At 31.7% G+C, this 24332-nt stretch overlaps 1 protein-coding gene across 9 annotated transcripts; it reads left to right on the forward strand.

Annotated features, from left to right (window-relative positions):
- The first annotated feature begins 197 nt into the window (after nt 1–197).
- LOC100748369 (monocarboxylate transporter 10) lies at nt 198–23968 on the forward strand. Of its 9 annotated transcripts, none has more exons than XM_033320786.1 (10): nt 198–443; nt 1624–1708; nt 9223–9711; nt 13620–13771; nt 14347–14620; nt 15012–15147; nt 15547–15712; nt 16243–16489; nt 16820–16960; nt 19152–21759. In XM_033320786.1, exons 3-10 carry the CDS (start codon nt 9267–9269, stop codon nt 19421–19423), a joined length of 1833 nt encoding a protein of 610 aa, XP_033176677.1. In that variant the 5' UTR covers nt 198–443; nt 1624–1708; nt 9223–9266; the 3' UTR covers nt 19424–21759. The 9 variants fall into 9 exon arrangements, 7 of the variants coding, with proteins under 7 accessions (XP_033176677.1, XP_012241192.1, XP_012241194.1 ...); XM_033320787.1 differs by lacking the exon at nt 198–443 and adding an exon at nt 454–596; XR_002946715.2 differs by lacking the exons at nt 198–443; nt 1624–1708 and adding exons at nt 3660–4074; nt 17067–17148 and having other exon boundaries at nt 19152–19286.
- Nucleotides 23969–24332: the final 364 nt, after the last annotated feature.

Genomic DNA, 24332 nt, shown 5'->3' on the forward strand with positions numbered 1-24332 from the left:
AAATGTGTTTGAAGAATCGATTCAAAAAATTTGAAAGTATTAAGTATCAAATGTTAATATGGAAAGTAAAACTAGTGTATTAGCATATTCAAATAAAAATTCTTGTGTATTTTCTGTAATGCAAATTTTGTATGAGGTAAAGAAAATTTATTAATGTATTTATAAGAAATAATTTGACATTTAATGCTGTCTAATAAAAATATAGAGTAGAATCTCTTTATGTCTAGACAATATCAGGGATTTTTCGTGGAGGATGTCTTTAGGACAATTTTTAAGTTTTGGATATGCACGTGTATTTGAATATATTGCTACTTCCGGATCAGGTTCAAAAATATTTAAGTTAAATAGAATGAAATTTTTTACAACAAAAAATTTATTCTAAAGACTATTTTGTTAGAGACCATACTATGTGATAGTAATACGAAACTGTGACGAAATATAAGGTTAGATGGTGCATGTCATTTTATCGATTAGATTTCCTATTCTGTTTTGTTCATGTAATATCACTTGTCTCAAACATATTGTGTGATTAATAATGTGCAATCATTGAAATTAATTGAAAGTATTAATAACTTTCTATTACAAAATTCCTGAAGGTGTGTGGTTAGTGAATGAATTGTTCATATAATTGTTTGAAACTTTATTTATCAGTAATTTGTTGTATAACGTTATAGTGAAATTATAAAACAATAAATTGTATTCAAAAATAATTACATGTATGACTGAACAGTGTGGCCTCAATAAATGTGCTTTTTTGTTATTACTTGGCACATATAACAAAAATAGTGAATCAATTATGCCTTTGATTTAACTATCATCTTTACATTGATCTTTTTGTGATGTTATATTTTATTATATTTCATAATTAAAGTTAATATAAGAAACCGTAATATAAAATCACAGAGGATTTAGGTCATTAATCACATATAATATATTCACAACTACTTATTTTTCTTGAGCTCTCAGCGTTAACAATTATTGTATTATTGCAATATTTTTTATAATGCAACAATGTCACAAAATGAGTAATTTTTATATACGCATACATTTTATCTACTAAATTGATATAATAGTATATAAGTGAAAGTAATTAAAGTTAGATTATAGTTATTTTATAGTTATACATAAGACTTCTATAAGCATTAGTGTAGAAATAATATAAATACTTTTATAAGACTTATTTTGTTATCTTAGTTATAAGTAACAATAAAATCATATTTAAATCATGTTGATATTAGTATAGTGTTTTTTTATAGATTTATATTATCGTATATTGTCACATATAAGGTTGTTATTATCATTAAGTAAAAATATTTAATGAAATTATGAAATTACAAATTTCATATTTAAGATATTATACACTAAGTAGGATTATAACTTTTCACTATTCAGTAAACTCATGTTATGAATTAAACTTGGGTTTTTCTTTCATTGATAATTGTATTACCCTTTATGAATCATACATTATGTATTCATTGAGAATTCCTTTTTACTTACTTATTGAGGCCACTAAAGTTTTTTTTGTTATAGTTATTTACAGGAATCTAAAATGTATATATGTATAACAATGTTATATTATCTGTTTAGAATTATTAATTAGATTATTGTATTATAAATTTGCAGTGAATTTTGTGTTATAATTATGAACTGTTATGTATGTTATAATTATAATTATGAAGCTGATGAAAATGAGATGAATGAAAATCAGGTATACAATAATTTTTAAATATATTAGTTTTGCATTTTTGAAGATATATTTTGCATTTTTAAAGAAAAAAGCTACATCAGTACTACAGGAATATTTTACTAAGCGTTAAATTAAAAAAATGATGCATAAAATTATAGTACAGTTTTCTTATTTTTAGATAAATTATTATTTATGTGTTTAAGAAATAAATTGCATGATTGGATCAAAATGATGCATGAACTTTATTTGCAAAATGTAGGATTGAATTTTTTCATGACTCGAAAATTACCGGAATAAAATTTAAACGCTAAAATGCTACAGAGTAGAAATAAAAATAAGGTACAGGTAAAAGTAAGATGTTTCACAGCTTCTTAATAATAAATATATTATTAATTAAAGGCGTAAAGTAAAGTACATAGTCCATTCATATTTTCAAACTTCGCTTCATTATGTTTAAAAATTGTACGAGATGCATCACTACTTGTGCTTGCTTTGAAAATCCAAAGATACTAACCGTACTTTTAATCAGCTTTTAAATTTCGCTTCTTGCATATTTATGTCAGCTGCTTTTCGTTTAGATTCTTGTAATTTGCAATATTTATCGAATTACGGTGGAAGTTAAAAAAAGTTGTAAGCTAAACTTTGTTTCAAACTGGATAATTATTGAATTTTATGTAAACATTTTGTTTCTACGGTGTCTGTTACAAAATGTAAATTATTGTTAGTCATTTTTTGTATTGTAAACTATAGTTTAATATTTCCTGAGATAATCGCATAATACGTGAAAGAACACTTTCAGAAAATTCTATGGTTGTGGCAAGATTGGAGATACGATCTTTTTATATTGGTATATATTTCTTCATGATATCATATAAAGTGAATAATCCCTAGTTCTTGCTGATGTATAACAGTATTTTTATATTTGCAGAAAAGGTCTTTCGGTGGTTTCCAAATATTTATAACTTTGGACAATTTAAGAATTTATAAAGATTTAAATCATATATTTCTTTTTAGTTATTGAGCAAAAAATGCAATTATTTCGAAGATAAAAATATTTACGATACAGTAACAGAAACAAATAATTTTTTTATTCAATTATTTCTATGAAAATAATTGTACAAATTGTTTAGTCAGATTTATTTTATTATTAGATAATACATATAATAGGTGCATAAAATAAATTGCTTGATTCAAAATTGGAGAGACAGAGACGTTCTAGTTTTATGATGCAATATCGAACCATGTTGAGCTATGACTTTATGTATACATACATAGTTCTATCTATTCTATCTATTCGCAGTCTCGTTGTTGCTGTATGAGAAAGTTCACTACTTTAGAATGTTGTAACAAAATTTCTTTACATTTGGTTACAAATAAAATGAAAAATTGTAAAACATGTGAAACTTTGGGCACGCATAAAGAAAAATTTAAGTGTCTCCTTATTATACAATTAGTCTTTACAGTTTAATGTTTGTACTTTCAGAAGGATGCATCATCTGCTTATAAATCCAGTTTATCTTTTTTTAGTTTTCTAGAAAATAGTCCCTGATTTATTCAGCGCAATATATTTTATTTTATCATCATGTATAAGCAAAATTTTATAGTTATCTTTAAAATAGTACTTGTAATAATCGTTACTTATTTTGTGAATCACAATTTTCACAAAACACAAGTTAGAAATATCTTTCCTTGTTTCCCGCCCTACAGATACCTTAATATCCAATATTAACTACAATGTTTCGATCTTTCAATTTTCTTTCTACACAATTTTTCGTGTCTTAAAAATATTTAATTTCCCATTCGATCGATTGAAGCCAGATAGAACTCTTTCCTACAGAAACACAATTTCATATATTTTATTAAATTATATATTTCTAGAATTTCTAGGGTTCGATTCATTGTCTCTTAAACAGGCAGTAGTGCCTAAAACTGTTACCATATCGCGTAGCTATTCAATTCCATTGACTAGGCATCGAACGAGGCCGTGGATCTCGATCAGTCATACATATTCCCCTGGTATCCCGTTTAGACCGGAAGAAGTATCGAGGTGGACGCGTTTAGGGAACTATATAGAATCATTTGGTAATACACGTTATATCGGCATGTGAAATTATCAAGTCTACGCGCAGTTGAGATACATGTCTTCGTTCATCGTTTTCGCGTTCGCTCGCTAGTTACTAGCGCGTTAGTCCTCTCTTCTTAACACGGAACTTTCGACCACTCGTACGGTCGACGAATAACGCTGGTTACTTCAGTTTATGCTCGACTCTGTCGTTGGTTGGATCGTGGAGAGAGAGTGGTCGTCGACAAAGAAGACGATCGACGCGACGAGACGCGCGCTCACGCGTTATCTTCGCCGGAAGCCCACTGAGCAAACGAAAAATTTGGTAAACTCAATCGACGCTACTTTCGAATTCCCTCCGTTTTCTATCTAGTTAACTGGCCCGTGTATTTTTCTTTCCTATGCTCTTTTGCCCGTTTGTTCTCTTGTCTCTCTTGTCGTTCTTTCCGGCTACCATCTAGCCTCCACTGGCCTTTTCTATTCTCAGTCGTTCGCTCTGTGTTACTTTCCAATCGTGCTACGTTCCGATTTACGAGGAACAAAATAGGGACTGACACACGTCCGTCAATCGTGAATTCAAGCTCGATGGAGGAGGCACTTTTCGGCGATGATTCATTGCATCGCGGTTGCGTCGTGTTGTGGTCTTAGTCCATGCGACCCATCAGAATCGTAGTGTTGACAGAAATTAGAAGCGAAGAGATTGGGAAGACGACCAGAGGCAACGTGTGTGATCCTGTGCAACATTCGGTGTCGTGCGTCGTGCTTTGTTGATTCAGAATTTGAAAACTCGTCGCTCTTCTTTCTTTTTCTTTCCTCGTATTTCCTTTCTTTATTTCCGTGTATGCACATTTTTGCTTATCGAGAATGCCACGCATGTACATGTCATATCGATAACGTTAAAATACTAGTATAGTATTAGTAAAATGGTAGTATAGTAGTTTTACAAGTATACTAATAACGTTTTCTCATTCAAAAATTTTCCATCGTTTCAATGTTGTGCAAAATAAGTTCTTTATGGTCATCTTAATTGATGGATGTTACAATTTGCGTTTTAGTTGCTCGTTTTTCGAAATTCAATATTGTAGGAAGATTAGCTGACGGCAGGGAAGTTAGTTTATTCGTCGGTAAATTTTTATTGATGTTATTTTGTGTTTGTTGTAATCAGTTATTTAAGAGAGAATTTTCCTTTGTTGATTGAGTATCGAATTAGACAACTTGCATATCTGATTGTCTTCGCGCATTAATGTGATTATTTATAATTTGGTACTTGTAACATGTTCAGTTAAGACGAATTTTTTGGATAGTTAAATGGAGCTCATTATGGAGTTGATTAACGGAGGCTTCAAGTCGCCCAGCTTTCCTCAATTGACTGTCCTAACTACGTAGTGTAAAATATAATTAATTTTCATTTAGTAGTCAACTTTACTTAGTTTTTTTAATTTCATTGAGATAATTCCATTTATTTCGTTTATTACAATTTATGGTAATTGGTTTAGTAGATGTCAGCATAAAAGTGAACTCTAACAAATATAGAAAAAGTTTGTCATTTTTAATTATAACTATTATTTTTTCTCCAATCTTATTCTAAATTCTATTTTAATACTATTTTAACAAAAATTATTTGTTTTTACATTATCTTTCTGTTGCGATTTCTAGACTCATTTCTTATGTATATATATACTGTATATATATATATATATATACTACTCAGATTAGTAAAAATCATTGGTTTAGGCCTGTTCTTTTTGTACGAATAGTATTTGTTACCAATTATGTTCTGTGTGGAATGTGTGAGGAGGTTAATCGGCGAATAATTGACATGGGAGTCGAAGTATGATATACATACTTTACATGCTTGATCCACTCAATTCGAATGCAGATTAGCGTCAAGGTCAAAAGAAGCAGATTTGATGGTTTTCAGCAAGGAGTTCATGTATGTACATTATTGATAAAACAGTTGGGCATTTTAAGAAGTAGCAGTTGTCACATGTAAATTTGTACAAAGGATACGAAACATTTAATGTTATAATTTTTGCAAATATTACCCGTGGTAAAAAATAAAAAAATTTTTAATTTAAATTTTTACAACTTCGATAAGATGACATTTTAATTTCATCCTTAATTATGAAGAAAATTGCTTTATTTAAAGCATCCGTGGGAATATTTTTTTTTATGTATCTTTTAGTCATATTAGAATCACCGAAGCAAAACGAATATAACGAATATTTTTTAATAAGAAAAGAATTTCACTTCTTCTTAAAGCTCTATTTATTATATTAAAAATTGTTCTGTTATAAACATACAAACTATATATTAAATTCTATAGAATCGGTAAAGTAAGTTTCTTTTTGCATTTAAATAGTTTAAAAAGTAAAGTTTGAGACGAACGTTGGAAGAAAGTTTCTGCTTCGGTAACAAACAACGAAAAGAATTTGATGTTTTGTTGTTTATAAAACGCTGCTTGCCACGCGCTTGTACATGCGCTAAAATGTACACAGAAGTTTCTCCGCTATATAGATTTACTTTTCAAGTTCGAGTGAACGCGTAGAGTAATCTTCTCGAATTTACTAATTTTGAGTAACAAAGTGCACTGGTAGTATAAACGAGGACGTGGTTCGTTCTTCAGGTCGCATTATACCGTGTCGGAAATTCGTAATTATGTTTTATACACTAAGCAAACTGAACTCGCCATCTTCTTCGAAGAACTTGGCGGAAGGTTCACCCGTTTCTTTGTATGCAATCGTTACTTTTCCCTTCCGACCAACAACTCTATTGTATTATCGTTGCTTCGAGGCTTCTCTTCAACTAGAATCGACCGTTTAATTTTAATTGGTTCGTGCTGTTTGACCCTTTCCTCTCTCTTTGTTATCGCAAGTGATTTTAATGTTATCCTTTGTCAGTGTAAATTCGATGATTAATTAACGTTCACGGAATAGTAATTATAGGATTATCTTTTATCTAGCGTTCGTACCACAGTTTCAGCGAACGTTCTTAGCCGTGAAAGAAAAAGTCTCTGGTAAAAAGTGGCTCCAATTGTAGCAACAGACGATATTCCTCTTTTCGAAAGTTAACATTTTTTTAGCAAAACAAATTTTCGTCTCTCTTTAAACACGGCCATAATGGTGTACGCCTTCTACGTTTAGAATTAAACAGGCACACATATACGCGCCACTTTTGATCATTATAAATTAGAATACAAATACCAAGCAACTCCCAACCGTTTAATGTTCTTAGAAAGTAGTTTAACACTTTGTTACTACGATTACATGTGTCTCGTCTTGGTATGGTGTGCGTCGTTCGAAATTTGTAACGTTTTCAACATGGTGTCCCTTGTACTTGGTAGCAGTTTTTATTGTATAAGAAAGACGCACATCAAGACAAATCGTATTCACACGAATTGGAGTGATCATGTTTTATTAAACCTTGGCGTAACGCGGAATGGAAACTGCGACTTTCTACCTTCACATCGTAGATCGCCTCTTCTGGACAACTCATTTTTATATCTTTTTTATCACGTTTCTTTCTCCCTTGTTATAAACTTTTTTTTATATATTTACGCGAATAAAAGGAATATATAGATTCGACAAAGTGGAATACTTTGTCAAAAACTATAATTTATAATAACTTAACACGTGTATCACACTATTGATAACGATAGGATTAAATCAAAATCAAACTAGTAATATTTAAACTTTGTCGGTAGATGAAATTCCATATCGGTGATAGATATATTTCTTGGTATCAAGTTGCACATTATTTGAGGACGGAAGAGTCCGTAGGATAAAAATCTTTTACCTATAACACATAATGATTCACGTAAAACAATTATGAAATTTCTATGGATTATTTTAAATGTTTATTTATTACTTTGAATTCTTTCGTCAAAATATTCTTTATTATATTTTAATGTTTCAATAACGTAAAATATATATTTCGCGATTTAGTCCATCGCTACTTACGCCATTGGTTTTGATATATAGACTGTTATCGTCGTATTAAATACACGTATGCATACGTTCAAGCTTGATGCACATTTATCAACACGTGATAAAGCGTGCGAATTGTTTAATACTATGTGTACACCGTTTTAAGATATAATTATTTTAATTTTTTCTTTGCTTTCCATATTATTCTTTTCTTCGATTTTGATGATTTAGTTTAAGTAAATCCATCAATAATGAGTGTTACTTGCAGACAAAGTTATAAATAATATAACGAATTTAGTTTGAATAATTTTTGAAAATCATCTTTACTGAAAACTAAAGTCAAATATATCCCCAGAAAATCTAATTACGCTAACTTTCTTTTAAGATTTTTGAATTTTCTTCAATTTAAAATATTCGTTCTATTTTGCCTAATGTACATTGCCTAATGCATTACCGAAGTACGTGTGTAATAATTTTTATCAGACAAAGCAATATTTATTTATATACAATATTTTGCATAAGCACTCTCATCAATCAGACAAAAGATTATTATGTCTTCCAGTATTTGCTACTAAATAGACTAAATTTTCAAGTTAATTCTAATAAACGATAAAATTGAATTCATTCTCAAACTGAGAAGATTTTTTGATTGTAGGTTTTTATATAATACGAATTGAAAGGTGTATGAATTATGTAAGCAACGTTACAACGACATTTTTTAATTATGCGAGATCTAAATATAACGTTTAAAATCAAATTTCACCTTTTGTTTATACCAGAACGTATTTTTGACGTGACTTTTCGTAATGGAGATGATAATTCAACGACAACAAGAGTACATTTGTAATGAATTACAGAAATATCAAGGTATACAAGAATTTGTGCAGAAAGTAATATTTTATAGTTGTTACTTTCGTACATAAATTGATTGCAAAAAGCATTTATCTGAATTCCTTTGTCAACGGTTTTTCCGAAATTATCTACAAAAGTCCGTGTCATAGAGGCATCGTAAAGAAAAATTTACAAATTGTTTAAGTATTTCTTAAGTACAACTCTATCTTACTTATCTAGATATCTGTATTTATGATAACCTGCGAGACAAAAGTATATATATTATTTTTATAATGTCAAATATTTAGATTTTAATAAATATTTTCCTTATGTTGCACGAAATATGTTTAATAATAAAATTACCAATCTATAGCATAATACTATAGATGATTATAATTAATTTGGCATAATAAAAATGAATCAATAATGAATACAACCCTGCTTCTATCTTAATAGAAGTGAAAATTCATTTTCCCAGAAATACTTCTATATTTTTAATAATTTTAATGCCGTAACAAAAATTCCTCCAGATGTCCACGACCAACAGCGATGCCCTATTCTTTTTTCTAATCTATGTCAAATTATGTTTCCATCATCTTATTCTTATTTAACTTTATAATCGCCTTACTAACTAAGAACGCCACGAATTAATCCCTCCGTTCGTTCATTCTTCTTCATGAAGTAGTTTTAACCTTTCTTTTTCTTTATTTTCCTAGAAATCATCGATATCCATCGGAAGAAGCGTACAAGAAGTTGAACAATGACGATCGCGGAGAATACAGAGTCGAAGAGGACGGATTCGACGAACGTTTCTAATATCAATAACGAGGTCCTCGAACGAAGTTCTCTGAACGAGGATTCGCAACGACCGGAGGAGGCCTCGAATTCGAGCACCGAAGGCAACCCTCTTTTGGAAACTGACGGTAAGAACTCATCGGTGAAGATCGACGTGTCGATCGCGAAATCGAACAGGACGGATAAGGACGAGGATGATCGAGCGTCGATGAACGCCTCGAGGAAGGATGCTGATGACCGTAACGTGATCGTTCCACCGGATGGTGGTCTGCGAGCGTGGATGGTCATGATAGGCAGTTTCATCATCAACGGTGTTCTATTCAGCGTCATAAACACGTACTCGTCGATCTACCTCGAGTTACAGAGGAGACTGTTAGAGTCTGGAGAAACAGGAGCATCTTCGAAGGCAGGTAAGTTCTCTGATTGTTCATCACTGACTGTTTATCACTAGCGAGAATATGATAGATATGGTAAGCGATAGGAGAATTTAGTTGAATAGAATGTAGATGATCGGGACGATGTAACTTGTGGTAGTTCTAATATATTATTTATCATTAGACCGTGAGCATTTATGCAAATACATATTTTTATGAATATCGTTAAAGAAATAGAACTTAAACAGAAATTTATTTCACTCGCTGATCATGCACTCTATTACGACGACTATACTATCGTGTTTTTACATCTTTAAATTTCCGATATATAAAAATCCACAGCCTATTCATCGTTAAAGATTTAGATTACGTAGAATATTGAAATTTGTGTGGAAGGCAGCAGAATACATGATCTGTAGGGAAGAATATACCGTGTACGTATAACATACATATGTCGACTGTGGTCGAGGAGAAGATAAATAGAAATATGCGAGTATACGCGGTTGCATAAATAAGGACATTCATATATTCAGTGTCTTCTGGTTCGCGTCATCCTTTTGCGTTATCTTTTTGATATACGCGATCGAAGACTGACAATATCGTTCATTAGTTCGAAGAAAAAATTAGTTTTACAGTGATGGTATGTCGTTTATTAATTATAAATAAAAATTTAGTTTTGTATTGATAGTTTAGTATCGATAGTGCTTTTACTTTATGGTTATTACTGGAAGCATGACATTGCAAATAAGGATGTTTATAATAAATAAAAAATGGATAAATTGTAAACATTTTCTATATATATATATATATTACGAATATGCATGAGAAGTCGTTTAAGTAATCATTAACGTAGACAATTTTTAAAAAATGTTAAGATAATAAGCTTTTATCTCTTTATCTTCTTACCTTGAGTATAGTACAAGATATTTTCGATAAAATTATCTCTTTTTTATTTGTGATTGATGATTTCTAATAATGGGATATCTTTATCAATAAGTGCACTGCATATGCTCGTGTAAATGCATTTTTCCTTCGTTTCGGTGCATTAGTCACAAAGCAACGAACAGTGACATAAAATAACTGACATAGTAATAATTTTTGAGCACTTATAATATAAGATAAATAACGTGAAATCCTTCAGAGATCAATATTCCAGGTTTTGACTTCTTCAGTGATTAGTTAAATGATGATTAGATCATGTTTTATTGAAAAACTAGACTATGTTCAGTCTACTAATTAAAAGATGTAAATTGATTCATATTGAAAACTATTATTTTTATTAACGAGTATCATAAAGTGTAAAGACACTGATTCAAATGAAATTGAGTATATCGCATAGACTGTAACATTTGTAAATGTTATTGTACCGTGAATCGTTTTCTTTTTTACTTTATATTATTCGATAAAAGGAAAAGAAGTTAAGATTAGAGTTGTGAAAAAAAACAGAAAATCGTGTTCTTTTATATCCACTGCGGTCAATTATTGTCCCAATCACTCGCTCAGTGCAGTCAATGAACTGCGCGTTATCTTACCATTTTTATTATTTACCAATCTTTATATTGATATCACCATTTCTAATAGTTTCATTCGCGGATCAGTGAACTGCAAGCGATTATCATAATACTATAAGTTGATAATATATTTTTTCAATAATATTTTTCAGTAACTATCTTACTCGCGTCGCGTCTGATTCAGTTATTAGGTTATAACCCTTTACGAGGGTTAATCTATTATTAGCATATTATTATCAACTTTGTGCAAGAGATCATAAAATTAGGAAAATTAATGTTAGTTGAATCATAATGAAAATTGAGCTAATATATCGCAGTATGTATGTATTAGGTTGCCCGAAAAGTGTCTTTCTTCTAAAGACACGTCTTTTACAACGATGCATCTTTATACAAACATGAAACATAATCTATCGAACGTTGTTATCTTTATTTTGATAGAACAAAATGGATCATACGTAATTCGGTAAAATAAGATAAGACGGAAAACGTTGTGCGTCCATTATTTTCTTATAAAACGAAAGAAACTTTTCGGACGACCTAATACGTATCTTTGGTATATGTATGAATGTGTGTCGATGTATGCAAATGTTTATACGTATATAGGTACGATATATGAAGTAGATTTGAATAATCTCGTTTGTAATAGGCTGTGAGCCTGAAATACAAATAAACATACTATACTATACTACACTGTATTGTAGTATTAAGTTTATCTCAATAACTGTTTATGAAATTAATAAATTTTGAATTTTTCTTGTCAACTTTCACAAGTTGTTAACTTTTTACTGTTCTTTTTATTTTTTTTTTCACAAATGGAAGGATTTGCAGCAATAAAAAGCTATAGTATTGAAATTCTGTTTATTAGAAGAAAAAGAAAGGTGTAGATTTCACGCTCAAAAATTTAATATTTAATGTAAATGCTTATTACTACAAATATTAGTTGAGTATTTACAGTACTGGATCTTTCGTCGATCTCTGTCGGTTTACTCAAATTACCTTGGTTATAAAACGAAAGAAGCACCGCTACATCCCTCTCGTTTACTTTATGAACCTAATATGCATTTATAGCATGAATTTATAAATAATTGAAGTCAAGCAACAATCAATGAACATTCTAATAAGAATACGAAGGATACACGGCGTAATTGAACCGTTAATTGGTTCGTGGCCTAAATCCGACATTTCAAAAGTACTGATGCTTCCTAAGATTTAATCGTCGTTAAGTGAAGCATGGAATAATTAATTCGGGTAGCGTATCAATTAAACCGATCGATCAGGCTAATCATCCGCGGAGTCAATGCACTGGACAACCTGGATCTGAATTAATCGACAATTACATGGGTATTAATAGTAACGAGGGTCAAATAATATTAATCTGGGGGTAGTTACTCTTTAAAGTAGAACTAGGTCTTTACTAAACAATACGAACTTTAAACGACATCTAAGATCGTGGATAAATGGTCGTTCTTGTTTATTATTATTAATATCATACTTATTTGCGTTCATTTAGTCGATATTTTTGTGAATATATATATATATTTTCGTTTCGATCTAATTAAGCATATGTACTTTGACATATCCTAAATTTCGACAAACTTCACGTACTTTTTGATATTTTCTTTTTAAACGAATCATTTGTTATCACGATCGATTATATTATTTTTTATTTATTGTAATCTTGAGCTTTCGGTTTAGGATGGTTGCCGGCTTATCACCATGTTATATGCGACTCACTGGCAACTATGAATTAAGTTTTGTAATTTTTGGGAAATGATTTGCCTAATCTGAGAAAAACATTTTCTTTTAGCAATTGTAATGTTTCATTAACGTTTAATACGTTCTGTTGTACTTTATAGAATTTAGTGGCGAGTTACTGGAGCTTGAAGTTACTAACCGATATCAAGATCAAAGTAAACGTTTCGTTGTATATTGATAGCGTGATAGAACTTCTGTTATCAGAATTTCCATCGTTCCAATACTCTACGAATATCGGGACATTCTGCTATCTGAATATTCTATTATACATACAACACCTTTTTGATAACGTTTTGTATTCTGTTTCCTTTTCATACTATTCTCTACAAACAGAATTACAATATATAGCGTAATACATATATACACTATTCCATGCAGAAAAAATAAGTATTAATCAAACAAGTATTAATTTAAAAGATAAGGAGTATATGAAATCTAAGTTTCTGTATTGTTCTTAAAAAATATACGTCTAAAAAATAAATAGAAAAATTCGTTATCCTAAAAAATTGCGTTGAAATGGAATTTCTGTCATATAGTTTGAGTAATGGAAGTTTCATCGGACGTTCAAACATTTTTACGCATATGCCCGCAGTAGATTAGACATATTGTCGCAGATAAATTGTCGAAATTGTCAAAAATTGTCAGAAATTGTGGAAAGCGGTCGTGCCTTTGTTCCAGCTTTGGTAGGGTCGTTAACCATTGGTACCACGTTCTTTTTATCGCCAATTTCTGGCATTCTCACCGATAAAATTGGGATTCAGATGACCACATTTTTGGGCGGTGCTATTGCGTCCAGCGGTATGCTTCTATCCTCAATATTTTCTAGCAAGGTAAATTATTTCTTTCTTTTTTTCATTTCATTTCCGTGTAATCATTTAACGAAATAACTTCCCTACATCGATCGCGTTAATTTCATTTTTATTTCGAGAATCAGTATCAATATAGAACGCATAGTGTAAAATTTCAGTTTGACAAGTGTTTACAATCGATTCTTACATTTTGCTCTTCTCCTTTGTTGTCATTATTATTCAATCCTAAATTATCTATTTGTTAATTATAAATTACACTCACGTTCATCATTTTCGTTATATTTATAAAATTATCACACGTATCGTTTGAATGATTTATACCAAACTTTACGCTTCAAACAGCTAACCGATTTTTCTTGCACCATACTGAATGATCGAAATTTGTATTCCATCAACGCATATACAATTCATCTAAACGAGTCATTTAGACGAAATGAGTCATTAACTATATTTAATTGAAAAAGCTGATCACGATAAGAGTAAAAAGAGAACACCGTAAAACAATTTGCACGAAGATACGTTATCCACCGTGTTACATCCTCTTCTTCTCGTTGTCATAATCGACTCGAGTTATTTTTAGAATCGCTGTGCTTCAGGTGACATTACTATATTTGACTTATGGAGTGATGTACGGACTTGGTGCTAGTCTTGCCTATACACCGAGTCTAGCGATCTTGGGCCATTATTTTAAAAGATACTTGGGTGTGGTCAATGGTATCGTCACGGCTGGAAGCTCTGTATTTACCACGCTTATGCCATACTTAATCGAACTCATACTTCTCCTTTTCGGTTTGGAAGGGACGTTAAGATTTTTAGCTATGCTCACTGCGATTGTCATGGCTTGCGCTATTCTTTTCAAACCGATTCCACGTAAGTCTTAATTCCTGCTATTCTTTATATTTTCGTCTTCGTATTTCATACTTGTATTACACTTGCGTTATACTTTTAACGTCTTCGGAATGGAAATTTTCTTATCGATTCTGCCATTCTTAGTTAAGATGTCCTATCTAAAATTTGTCATTCTTTGAGATACGTTGAAATGTTTGAAGTTCTTCCACGCGTTCTTCGAGTCTCTCAAGCAATGTTTTATCATAGAGGCTATTACGAAATAGCGAGTAGATATACTAAATCGAAGGAGAACAACGATGGCGCAAGGAGAATGATAACAAAATTTCAGTTTCCCTCGATTTCAAAAGTGGCGTAGCTAAATTAATCGAAAATCGAAGATCATCGTAACTCTTCCATATCACGATTCTTCCAGTTACCTCGGTGCCGCGGGATCAACTAAATTCCAAATCAGGCTTCAAAAACTGTCTGAAGCAAGTTGTGAACGTCTCGATTTGGAAGAGAAAACGATACGTGGTATGGGCCACTTCGATCCCTCTCGCTTTGTTCGGGTTAGTATATTAGATCAACGAGGAATTATTTGAATATGTACGAACACTTTCGCCGTAACGCAAGCGGCGATCCTTGATCGGCTTAGCTCGCGTGTCTTTTGTCGGCGGCTTCGTTCTTTTCCTCGTTGTTAAACCATTAGCTTTGATTATTGATACGCGACCACTCGTTAACATTGAGACGATCGAGGTTGTCAGTTAAATTGCAGCCGGCGCGGAAAACCGACGACAAGTTGGTTAACGAACGCGTTTGCGAAAGGAAACTTGTTTCCTGGCGACAGTCAAGTTACATGTGGCTTGTAATTCAAGCCATCGTCGAAAGAAACGACCACGGCGAAAGCGTATAAAGTGACGAGTATTAAGTGACACGAGTAGTCTGATCAATGAGAACGTTCCTTTCAGATATTTCGTCCCATATGTTCACATTGGGAAATTTGTCGAGACGGTGTTTAAGGGCTCGGATAAAAAGCTGCCGATTATGTGCATCGGTATTACTTCAGGTATAGGTCGACTTGTCTTCGGATATATCGCTGATTTGCCCAAGGTGAACAGAATATTGTTGCAACAGGTAAATCGTTCACTCCTTTTCAATTACTTGAACAAATGGTTTCTGGAGAAAAATTTTTATAAATGAAAATATATATATATATACATACATAAATGAATTATTACATATATGTATAATATATCGCACATGTATTTGAACATAAAGGTGTGTGGAATTGAAACAATTCAGTTAAAAGAATATGAAAACAGTCAAAGAGGGATTTAAAGAACTAAAAATGGGAAATTATTTAGTATCTGTCTAAATGATTTTTCATGTAATTCTAAAGAATCTAAATAATGTCTTTGTAAGGTTTCAAATATTTTTCCCTTTTCTTGGAAAGATTTGTTCAAGTTGTGTCAGTTTTTAAATGCATGTGTACAAGTACAAATATATATATGTATATATACACCTAATGTTTTTCAGAATATTAAACTATCGAGTATCTTTTCATGTGAAGAAGTTTTACTTGAAGTTTTTATCGATTCGGGAATTAAAAAGCTTCATTCGTTTTATTTACTTTAATGTTTTTCATTTGTTTCGAATGATTTTAGATATCGTTCCTTAGTATCGGTGTTCTTACAATGCTTCTTCCCGTTACGAATTCGTACATGGTTTTACTAATTATCTCTTTGGCCATGGGATTATTCGATGGCTGCTTCATATCCCTTTTGGGTCCTATTGCATTTGATATATGCGGTCGAGAAGAAGCGACACAAGCCATTGGATTCCTATTAGGCATGTGTTCTATACCTTTGACTGTGGGACCGCCCATTGCTGGTCTTCTGTATGATCATACTGGTAATTAATTACGTCACATAATTAATTAAGATTTCATACTATCTGTTACTTTGTCGGAATTTCGAACTAGTGATTTAGAGTTCGTTTTGTTAACGAAATTCCAAATTAATATTTCAATCTGAAATCGATTTGATTTCTATTTTTGAGATTTTTGTATAGAAAGTAATTTAAGTCGACTTTAAAAATATAACGAAGGCTTGACAATAGAATAAATATTTCACAAAATAATTGTCGAGATGTTAAATTTTGTAATATAAATGTTTAAAAAATTCTTTTACTTATTTACTGAAAAATATATCTAATTTGCTTTTTATTTTTTGGTTTACGCAGGTAGCTATGACATACCCTTTTTCTTAGCGGGTATTCCACCAATAGTAGGGGCACTCACGATGTTCCTGATAAAATTCGTGAAAGACGAAGAGCAGCCCACCATTAACGGAAACACAGGGGATAAAACCACTTGTCAAAATGGTCGGTAAACAGGTATTTGTGCATTATTCACATCTAACTAACAGAGTTTGTTTCTCCATGTGGTATCGAAACACGTGCGTGTCGGTTTGTAACTGTTTTCATCAAGACGATTGAAACTTTCCACGGAAAGCTTTTCGGATAATATAAAATACGAATCACGTCTGCTGTCGAGGGGGACAAAGCACTTGGTAAAATAAATTCAATATTTCGAGAAATTATGTCTGCACATTTTGCTCAGACTTTGTTGCTCTCTATTTACTTCATGCCATTTTCTTTACTTTAATCTCTATTTACTGATACTGCATCCTTTGCGAAAATTCATTGCATGCTTGTGTAACATAATACATAAATCATAAAATGGCACTGATCCTTTTTGCATGTCACATTTCTGCACCAATGGATTTAACAAAATTTGGGGCGTCACAGTGATCAATGGACGATGCTTGAAATTGTTGCTAAGATTTAAGAGTTTCTGACAAATCCTACAAACCAAGAGAAGCTATTATCGAACTATTCTTTCTTTAACAGAATCTTCTTTGCGAAACGTATATGAAAAGCAAATAATATTCTTCAACATTTTTCTGCATTTCTAATCTCCTTTTTGTGGATGGAATCTTTTGGTATTTTAGCATCGATAATGAATGCATTTTATGCAACACATGTTCTTGCTTTTTGTTTATTTATCTACGTATATGTAACGAGGGCTAATGCGGTAATTCGAATTAATCATGGTAATGCAGCCTTGCAACAATTAATTACTTATTGCACCCTGCGTTGACAGTTTAATTACGTGTCGGCTCGTTGCGATATGACAACAACTCTGTCATCCATTATGCGCTATTCATAGTCAGTGTTTACTTTCTCATAGAGGTAATCCTTCTACTTTTCCGCGAATATCTTATCTTCACGTATTAAAGGCGAAATTGGAGTCAATTACACTTCTTGGGAAGTGTAGTTAATTTTATCGTAAGAAAACCACACTTCTATGTGTAAGAAACTTTTGTTCGGGTATTAAGCTGACAATAAAAATTCCATTTAAAATTTAATTTTCGTTTATATGATAAATACGCTATATCATATATATTATTGTCCTATATTGGTTGAAAAATGATAATTATATAAATTGTATATTACGAGAACATCGTCCGTTTGAGAAACACTGACACAGATGAGTAGAACGTCTGCAGTAGTAATAACCAGTTTGGGCCAGACACTGGTTCCACTGACCCGAACGTTGTGCTTTCTATATGGAACGTGTTAATAAAAAGTAGCGATATTCTCTTTTTTTTACAATCGATACTATACATCAAAACCATGAAAAAGGTTTCATATTTGCTTCTATTTACAGATTTAACATCATAGTTCGATCATTTGTACTTCATATTTATTTATCGCTCACAAATTTCCGGCGTCTATAGAATTTATTGTTATATTTTTTTCGCTGTATCTCGTATAACTAACAAATAAGTATTATCCTTGAATGATATCCTCGGAAATAGAACCTTTTACTTTTGGTTTTATATTTTATATCCTAGCTCTTCAATCTCACCAAATTTTCTCTGTTCTCATTTTCCCTTCTATATTTTGTACATTTCATAAATTTAAAAAGGAAGAGCTATTGGCAATGAAAAAACAAAATTTTTTTACGCGCCAATCTATTTTCATTGTTCCGACGAATAGAATCGATTCTTCAAACAAGCATTTCTCCGCTTACTTCTATTTTTCGTTATTACTCTATAAAAATATGGCAGGATACGTGGTACGAGTACACAGTATACATTCTACGATTAAAAATAAGTAAAAAATACAAAATACAATTTTTTCGTTTAAAAGCTGCCGCTTTGTGGAGTACATCGATTCGAGAAGTATCATTTGCTTGAAAATGAGGTTCCAAATGAAAGAAACCGAACTTCCTTCCATTATTTGTACCATGCGTTTTGCCATGCCTTCTATGAATGTCCTTTAAGTCTTCGTTAAAAAATCATTCGCATTTTTTAATTAGCATCAAAGTGAACGTACTTACCTTTATTATCAATTAACATCTTGCACATCCGCAACTCCTCACTTCGCCATACTTCAATTAGCATTCTTTCTTTTGTAAATACTTCCGCAAACTTGCTCCGAATTGTCGATCGCATTCAACCGTTAATTTCTTTTATGTTTGCAACAATTTCTCACTTACGATCCACAGGCAGCTCGGGCATCCGCTTTCTATCCCCGTATCTCGTGACAACTCTCAAACACGAGCAGTCAAGCTGGAAGATGACGCGTTCAGGCGTCCACAGCCATCGTTCGTCGGAGTGTTACGGATTTCACGAGGACACAGTGTGCCAGGATCACGAGATCGGATATCTCGGTCGTTACGAACGCTCAGAGAGTATGCCATTGCTCCACCGTGAGAATCGGCCAGCTTCCGGTCGCTTCCAAAGGATGCTGCAATCGTCGATTCTTATAACGTGTTAGCTTGCAGATAAACGTCGCTGTTTCGAGATTCTTCGCGTCGATTTCATCGTGATATTCTCGCATTACGATTCTTTTATCATTATCGTTTTCTTTCGATAAATTGTCTTTTCATAGTTCTTTTAATAATTATTCGACGGTTAACGATTCGTAGTTTTAATATTGAGATGAAAAAATAAATTGCGAGATTTCATGTGCATAACTTGCTTCAAATAATCTTACATTTTCTAAGATACAGCTAAACTTGATGTTACGTCTTTTCTTGATCAAGATTATTTGGAATATAAAATTTGCACTTTATAACACAGACAATAAAGAAAATAAAGGGTCGAGTATATTCGCGAAGCAGCGACGATCGATAGATGCGAAAATCATTGTGAATAATAATCTTTGACGCTTTGTTAACGTTTAAATGTCATATCATCGGTGTTTCTCGGTGAATACGAGCAACGAATGTTTCTAGTTTTTGTAGCGATTGAAGAATCATAGGAGTTAGAATTTTTAGCATATTCACGTCGAATAGAACAGGAAATTCAACTAGAGACGAGGTTTATTTTTTTTTTTTTTTTAACTCGTTCTCTGTGGAGTTTGTAATCTCTGCTCAACAAGCAATACCGATCAAGTCAATATTTTTCGGACGACAGAGTAAGAAGAAATAAGAATCGCGTTTTTGAATCGAATCGAACGAAATAAGATAGTTGCCTCGGTATTTTTAGATCAACGTACTCTATCACGTATTCGAAATCAAATCGCGTGTGCTGCGTAAATTTATTAGATTCTGTTTCTTTTTTTATTTCTATGTTACGTGGCTCATGCAGATAGACCTACACAAAAGACACAGAGATAGAAGTTTAAACTGGTCTATCGATAGAAATGTTTTTAGGATCGATTGATCTAGAAAGAATCAAAACGTTCAACGTTTACTTTTACCTGCCAATTACGATATGCTGACGTTTCAAGTTAATGATCATTATCTTATTCTACACTAGGAATTTGGCAATTTCTTTTTATTTTAAAATTTGACTTTATTAACGATCGATAAAACTACTGTGTATCATGTTTTTTCGCATGATACTATCTTTGCTTCATCTACAGTTCTTAATATTTTCCTTTTTCGTCGTAAGACGGATAGATTTCCTTGAAAAGAAATTTCGTTTTATTTGTCGTTAATAAGTGTCGGTGACAAATGTTGTTATGAAAAGTATAGAAATATCATTGTTACACGAAAAGACGACAGTTTTAATAGTCTCTAAGTAAAGGTGTTTTTAAATGTTACCACGATTACGATTTTATATCAATTGAAAATTTTGCCATTTCTTTGTATCGTATCCGAGAAAAGATTTTAATACTGTGCGTAGTAAATTTTTCCTTATGAAACATGACTTTATGATTATGATTAATGACTTAGGCAATTAATGAATCGGTCAATGTTAGAGAATCTTACATGTTTTGTAATCTAATAGTTATTCTTGGCGTATACTTGAAAAATAGGCTCATTCTCCCTCTGTTCAACAATTACAACTAAACGTAATCTGTAAGGTTCCATTTAGTTTGTAGATTTCCTTTTGATACGTAGTAGTTTGCCGGCCATAATATAATTAACGATACAGAATACTCTATTTTCCTAGTGTTGACAGAGCAAGAATGTTATTTTTCTCGAAATGTTGTACATAAAATAGTTAGAATATTGTGAAATCGCGCAAGAATAAATGACAGAAATAAAGAAATAAGAATGTTATAAAGATATTAGTTTGGAATAATCGAACCTCTGTGAAATATTATTTAATTTATTAAGCGGATTATTGCTTAATTTCCAACGATTGATTTACTTAATTGTAATTATTTTTAACGATAAGAAAATTCCATAATCGTTAAGATTAATAACAATTAGAGAATCGTAAATTTCAATATGACGTAATTTATTTTTGATAAACACAGATCGATAGGTAAAAAAGTGGGAGATGTCTAAATAAAGAAATTATTAAGAGATTAATATTTAAAGAAATGGACAATCTGAAGCGTTAACTCGTGTTCCACGATTAACGAGTTAATTTGCTGTATCTTTTACGTTTATCTACAATTCTTTTTCTTTTCTTACCATGAAGAGATTTCGTTTTCACGAAGGATGTTGTTTCTTCAAATATACAGCAAAATGTTATAGCGTGTAGGAAGAGAATAGTGTACAGTACGTCGATTCTGCTACATTTTATATATACTCCTTGCTAGGAGGATATACGATGTGCTATTTCCGTCTTTTCAGAAAACTGTCAGATCATTGTATTCTTTCGCGTAAGAATAAATGTAACTGCCGCATGCCGGTCTGTTTTCCTGGAAATGTATTAGGTGGTTACTCCTTCAGGATGCATTTTCGATTTTTAGGTGTGACGTGGTTCTATGTCAGACTGATAAAGATTTAACGAAAAACGAGTGAAAGATATATCAAAGACTTTAATCATTCTTATTGCTTAATTTTTGTTAATCAATTCAAACTTATTTAATTTTTTTTTAATGTTCTTATACGATTTTTCTGTTTTTTCGCTCTGTCGTATTTTTTAAAAGAATTCCAAGGAAAATTCATTTATGAAACATTTTGTAGGAGATTTGAAATAAAAGATATTGATATAGTTTTTAATAAGTGATATTCAATTTATTAATTAAGGACCATGAATTGAAACGTTCCACGAATTATCGATTAGGCGTTTCATTTTTACAGACTAGCTCTTAAAATGAACGTCAAAGTAAAGTCTTCGTTAACATTTTTCAATTTCGCGTTGACTTTTTTAATCCTTTTAACTTTGAGTTAAATTACTTATATTTCGATTAAATCATCAACGATAGTTTCGGATAACAATAGTGTACTATTCGAGTAGTATCTAGTATATAGTAATAATATATTTGTTCGAATTTGAAAAAAATCTGTCTAAAATTATTGGCAAAGATTTCCGTTTGCAATAAAACAAATTTTATTTCTGTCACATAAAGAGTATCACATTTTCCCATGTTTTGTTTCTCTTTGGTATTTGTTGTTCTTTCCAATACCTCTTTTAGCTTCGTACAGTTTTATCAGGTTTTTACAATCTTATTTAGTCTCCTGCTATCTTCTTTCCTTCAGCCGTTTCAAATCCTCCGTAGTATTTTTTGCTTATATTTAAGTTCCCTCAGTTTCTTTTAATATTCCGTAATTTTCTATATACGTTTCTTAACTTTCTTTAATCCTTTTTACCTTTTACAGATACTCTTTCGTGTCTTTTGGTCTATTTTTACCTTGATTCCCTTACTTTCCTTCATTTTTTTCATCTTTTCTTAATCTTTCCCAGATTTCACGACCTCTCATTTCCATTCACTTTCTTTTTATTCATCCCGGCCCACTCTCTCGATGTTTCTGATCCTTTCGAAGCTTCCTTCGTTATTTTTGCTTATTATTGCCTATTATGCATACTCGAGAATTTTTCCAATAGAGAAAACAATTTTCATTGCTTCCAATTTCAAAATAATCGATAAATATAGTCCATGGTATTAGGCAAAAAAGAAAAAAAATAATAATACGATATCAAAGATACTGAAGGTAAAAACACTTTAATTATATATTAATCAGATATAATCAATTAACTTTACCTACTCTTTGTACTGTTGGATGCCACAAAATAAAACAGAAATATTTTCCCAATGAAAATCTCCGGGGGAATTAGTATTGAAATTAAAATCTGTACCGCGATGCCATTTAATTTGCATTCAAAGCTTCCTACGTTCTGTTTAAACGACACGACGTCGATTCTCTCTGTTTTCAACGCATCGTTGCCGTTTTTATTCGCCGTTGCTGTTATCGTCGATGCAACGTGAAACGAATCGTTATTCGTGCCACGGATTCGAGTCGTCTAAATTCCCAATTTAATTGCCTAAATTTACAGGGAGCGTGACGCATTAGGCGAAGTGAAAGTTTACTGCAACTACAGTTTAATCGCTGTTGATCCTTTTATCTCGCGTTCATACCTTTCAATTTCCTTTTGTATAGAGCAAGTGCGAAAGGGACAGGGTTTTCTGCATAGGATATCGACATACAGTTTATTCCCCTTTCTTCCTAGCTAATTTCTATTTGTATCGATCTTTTTCAGATACGCCGTCAGCCAGATACATTAAATTCGAAATTACACGCGCGACTATTTCTTTGGATAAACCACAATTCAGAACACTGGCGCTTTCGAGGTATATTTGGAACAACGATAAATCAGCACGCTCTAAATCCGTTCGCATTGTACGCTAGATACAATTTCGACCTGAATCAGAAAGTGATGTACATTGTGGTGACATATTAATGGTTTTATTTAAATCGACCATTATTGTGAGCTTATCATTTTTTTCTCTTTAGTTATATCGGAGAGTTTAGAGAATTAAGAATATTCAATTCCACGATCTTCTTTGGATTCATTGTGATTTCAACGTATCATACATGTTATACGCTATGTGTCTATTGTTTATGGTTGATGACTATACAAAACTCAGGAAAAGAAAACTTTAAGTTGGTGCATATAAAAAAAGATAAGAAAGATGGTATGAAAAAAGAAAGGATCGAGTTTTCAAAAGTTCATTTAATCCTCCGTAGCCAGAACTTCGTCAATTTATAAAAAAAAGGTATTGTAATTGGTTACAATTTTGTAATTTAATCTGAAATTTAGGAACCAATACCTAATCGTTAATGATAAGACGAACGAATAAAACAACATTTTTTAGATGTAAATATATCGGCAACTTGTTATTTATTTATTATTTTACTACTATCATCAATTCTGTATTATTGGATAATTATGATAATAGGATGAAAGAAACAAATCCAATATTTTAACGATATTAGTAGACGAAAGACGCATCTTGTGTTCCTTCTTTGAGCTAAAAATTAAAGTTCAAAACTAAAGTA

The sequence above is a fragment of the Bombus impatiens genome, unplaced genomic scaffold (genome assembly GCF_000188095.3).
Source record: "Bombus impatiens unplaced genomic scaffold, BIMP_2.2 scf_0349, whole genome shotgun sequence".
NCBI lineage: Eukaryota > Metazoa > Arthropoda > Insecta > Hymenoptera > Apidae > Bombus > Bombus impatiens.

Coding starts and splice junctions, on each gene's coding strand:
- LOC100748369 (XM_033320786.1), top strand. CDS start 9,267: ATGACGATCGCGGAGAATACAGAGTCGAAGAGGACGGATTCGACGAAC. Junction 14,621..15,011: donor TCTTTTCAAACCGATTCCAC/GTAAGTCTTAAT, acceptor CGATTCTTCCAG/TTACCTCGGTGCCGCGGGAT. Junction 16,961..19,151: donor TAAAACCACTTGTCAAAATG/GTCGGTAAACAG, acceptor TACGATCCACAG/GCAGCTCGGGCATCCGCTTT.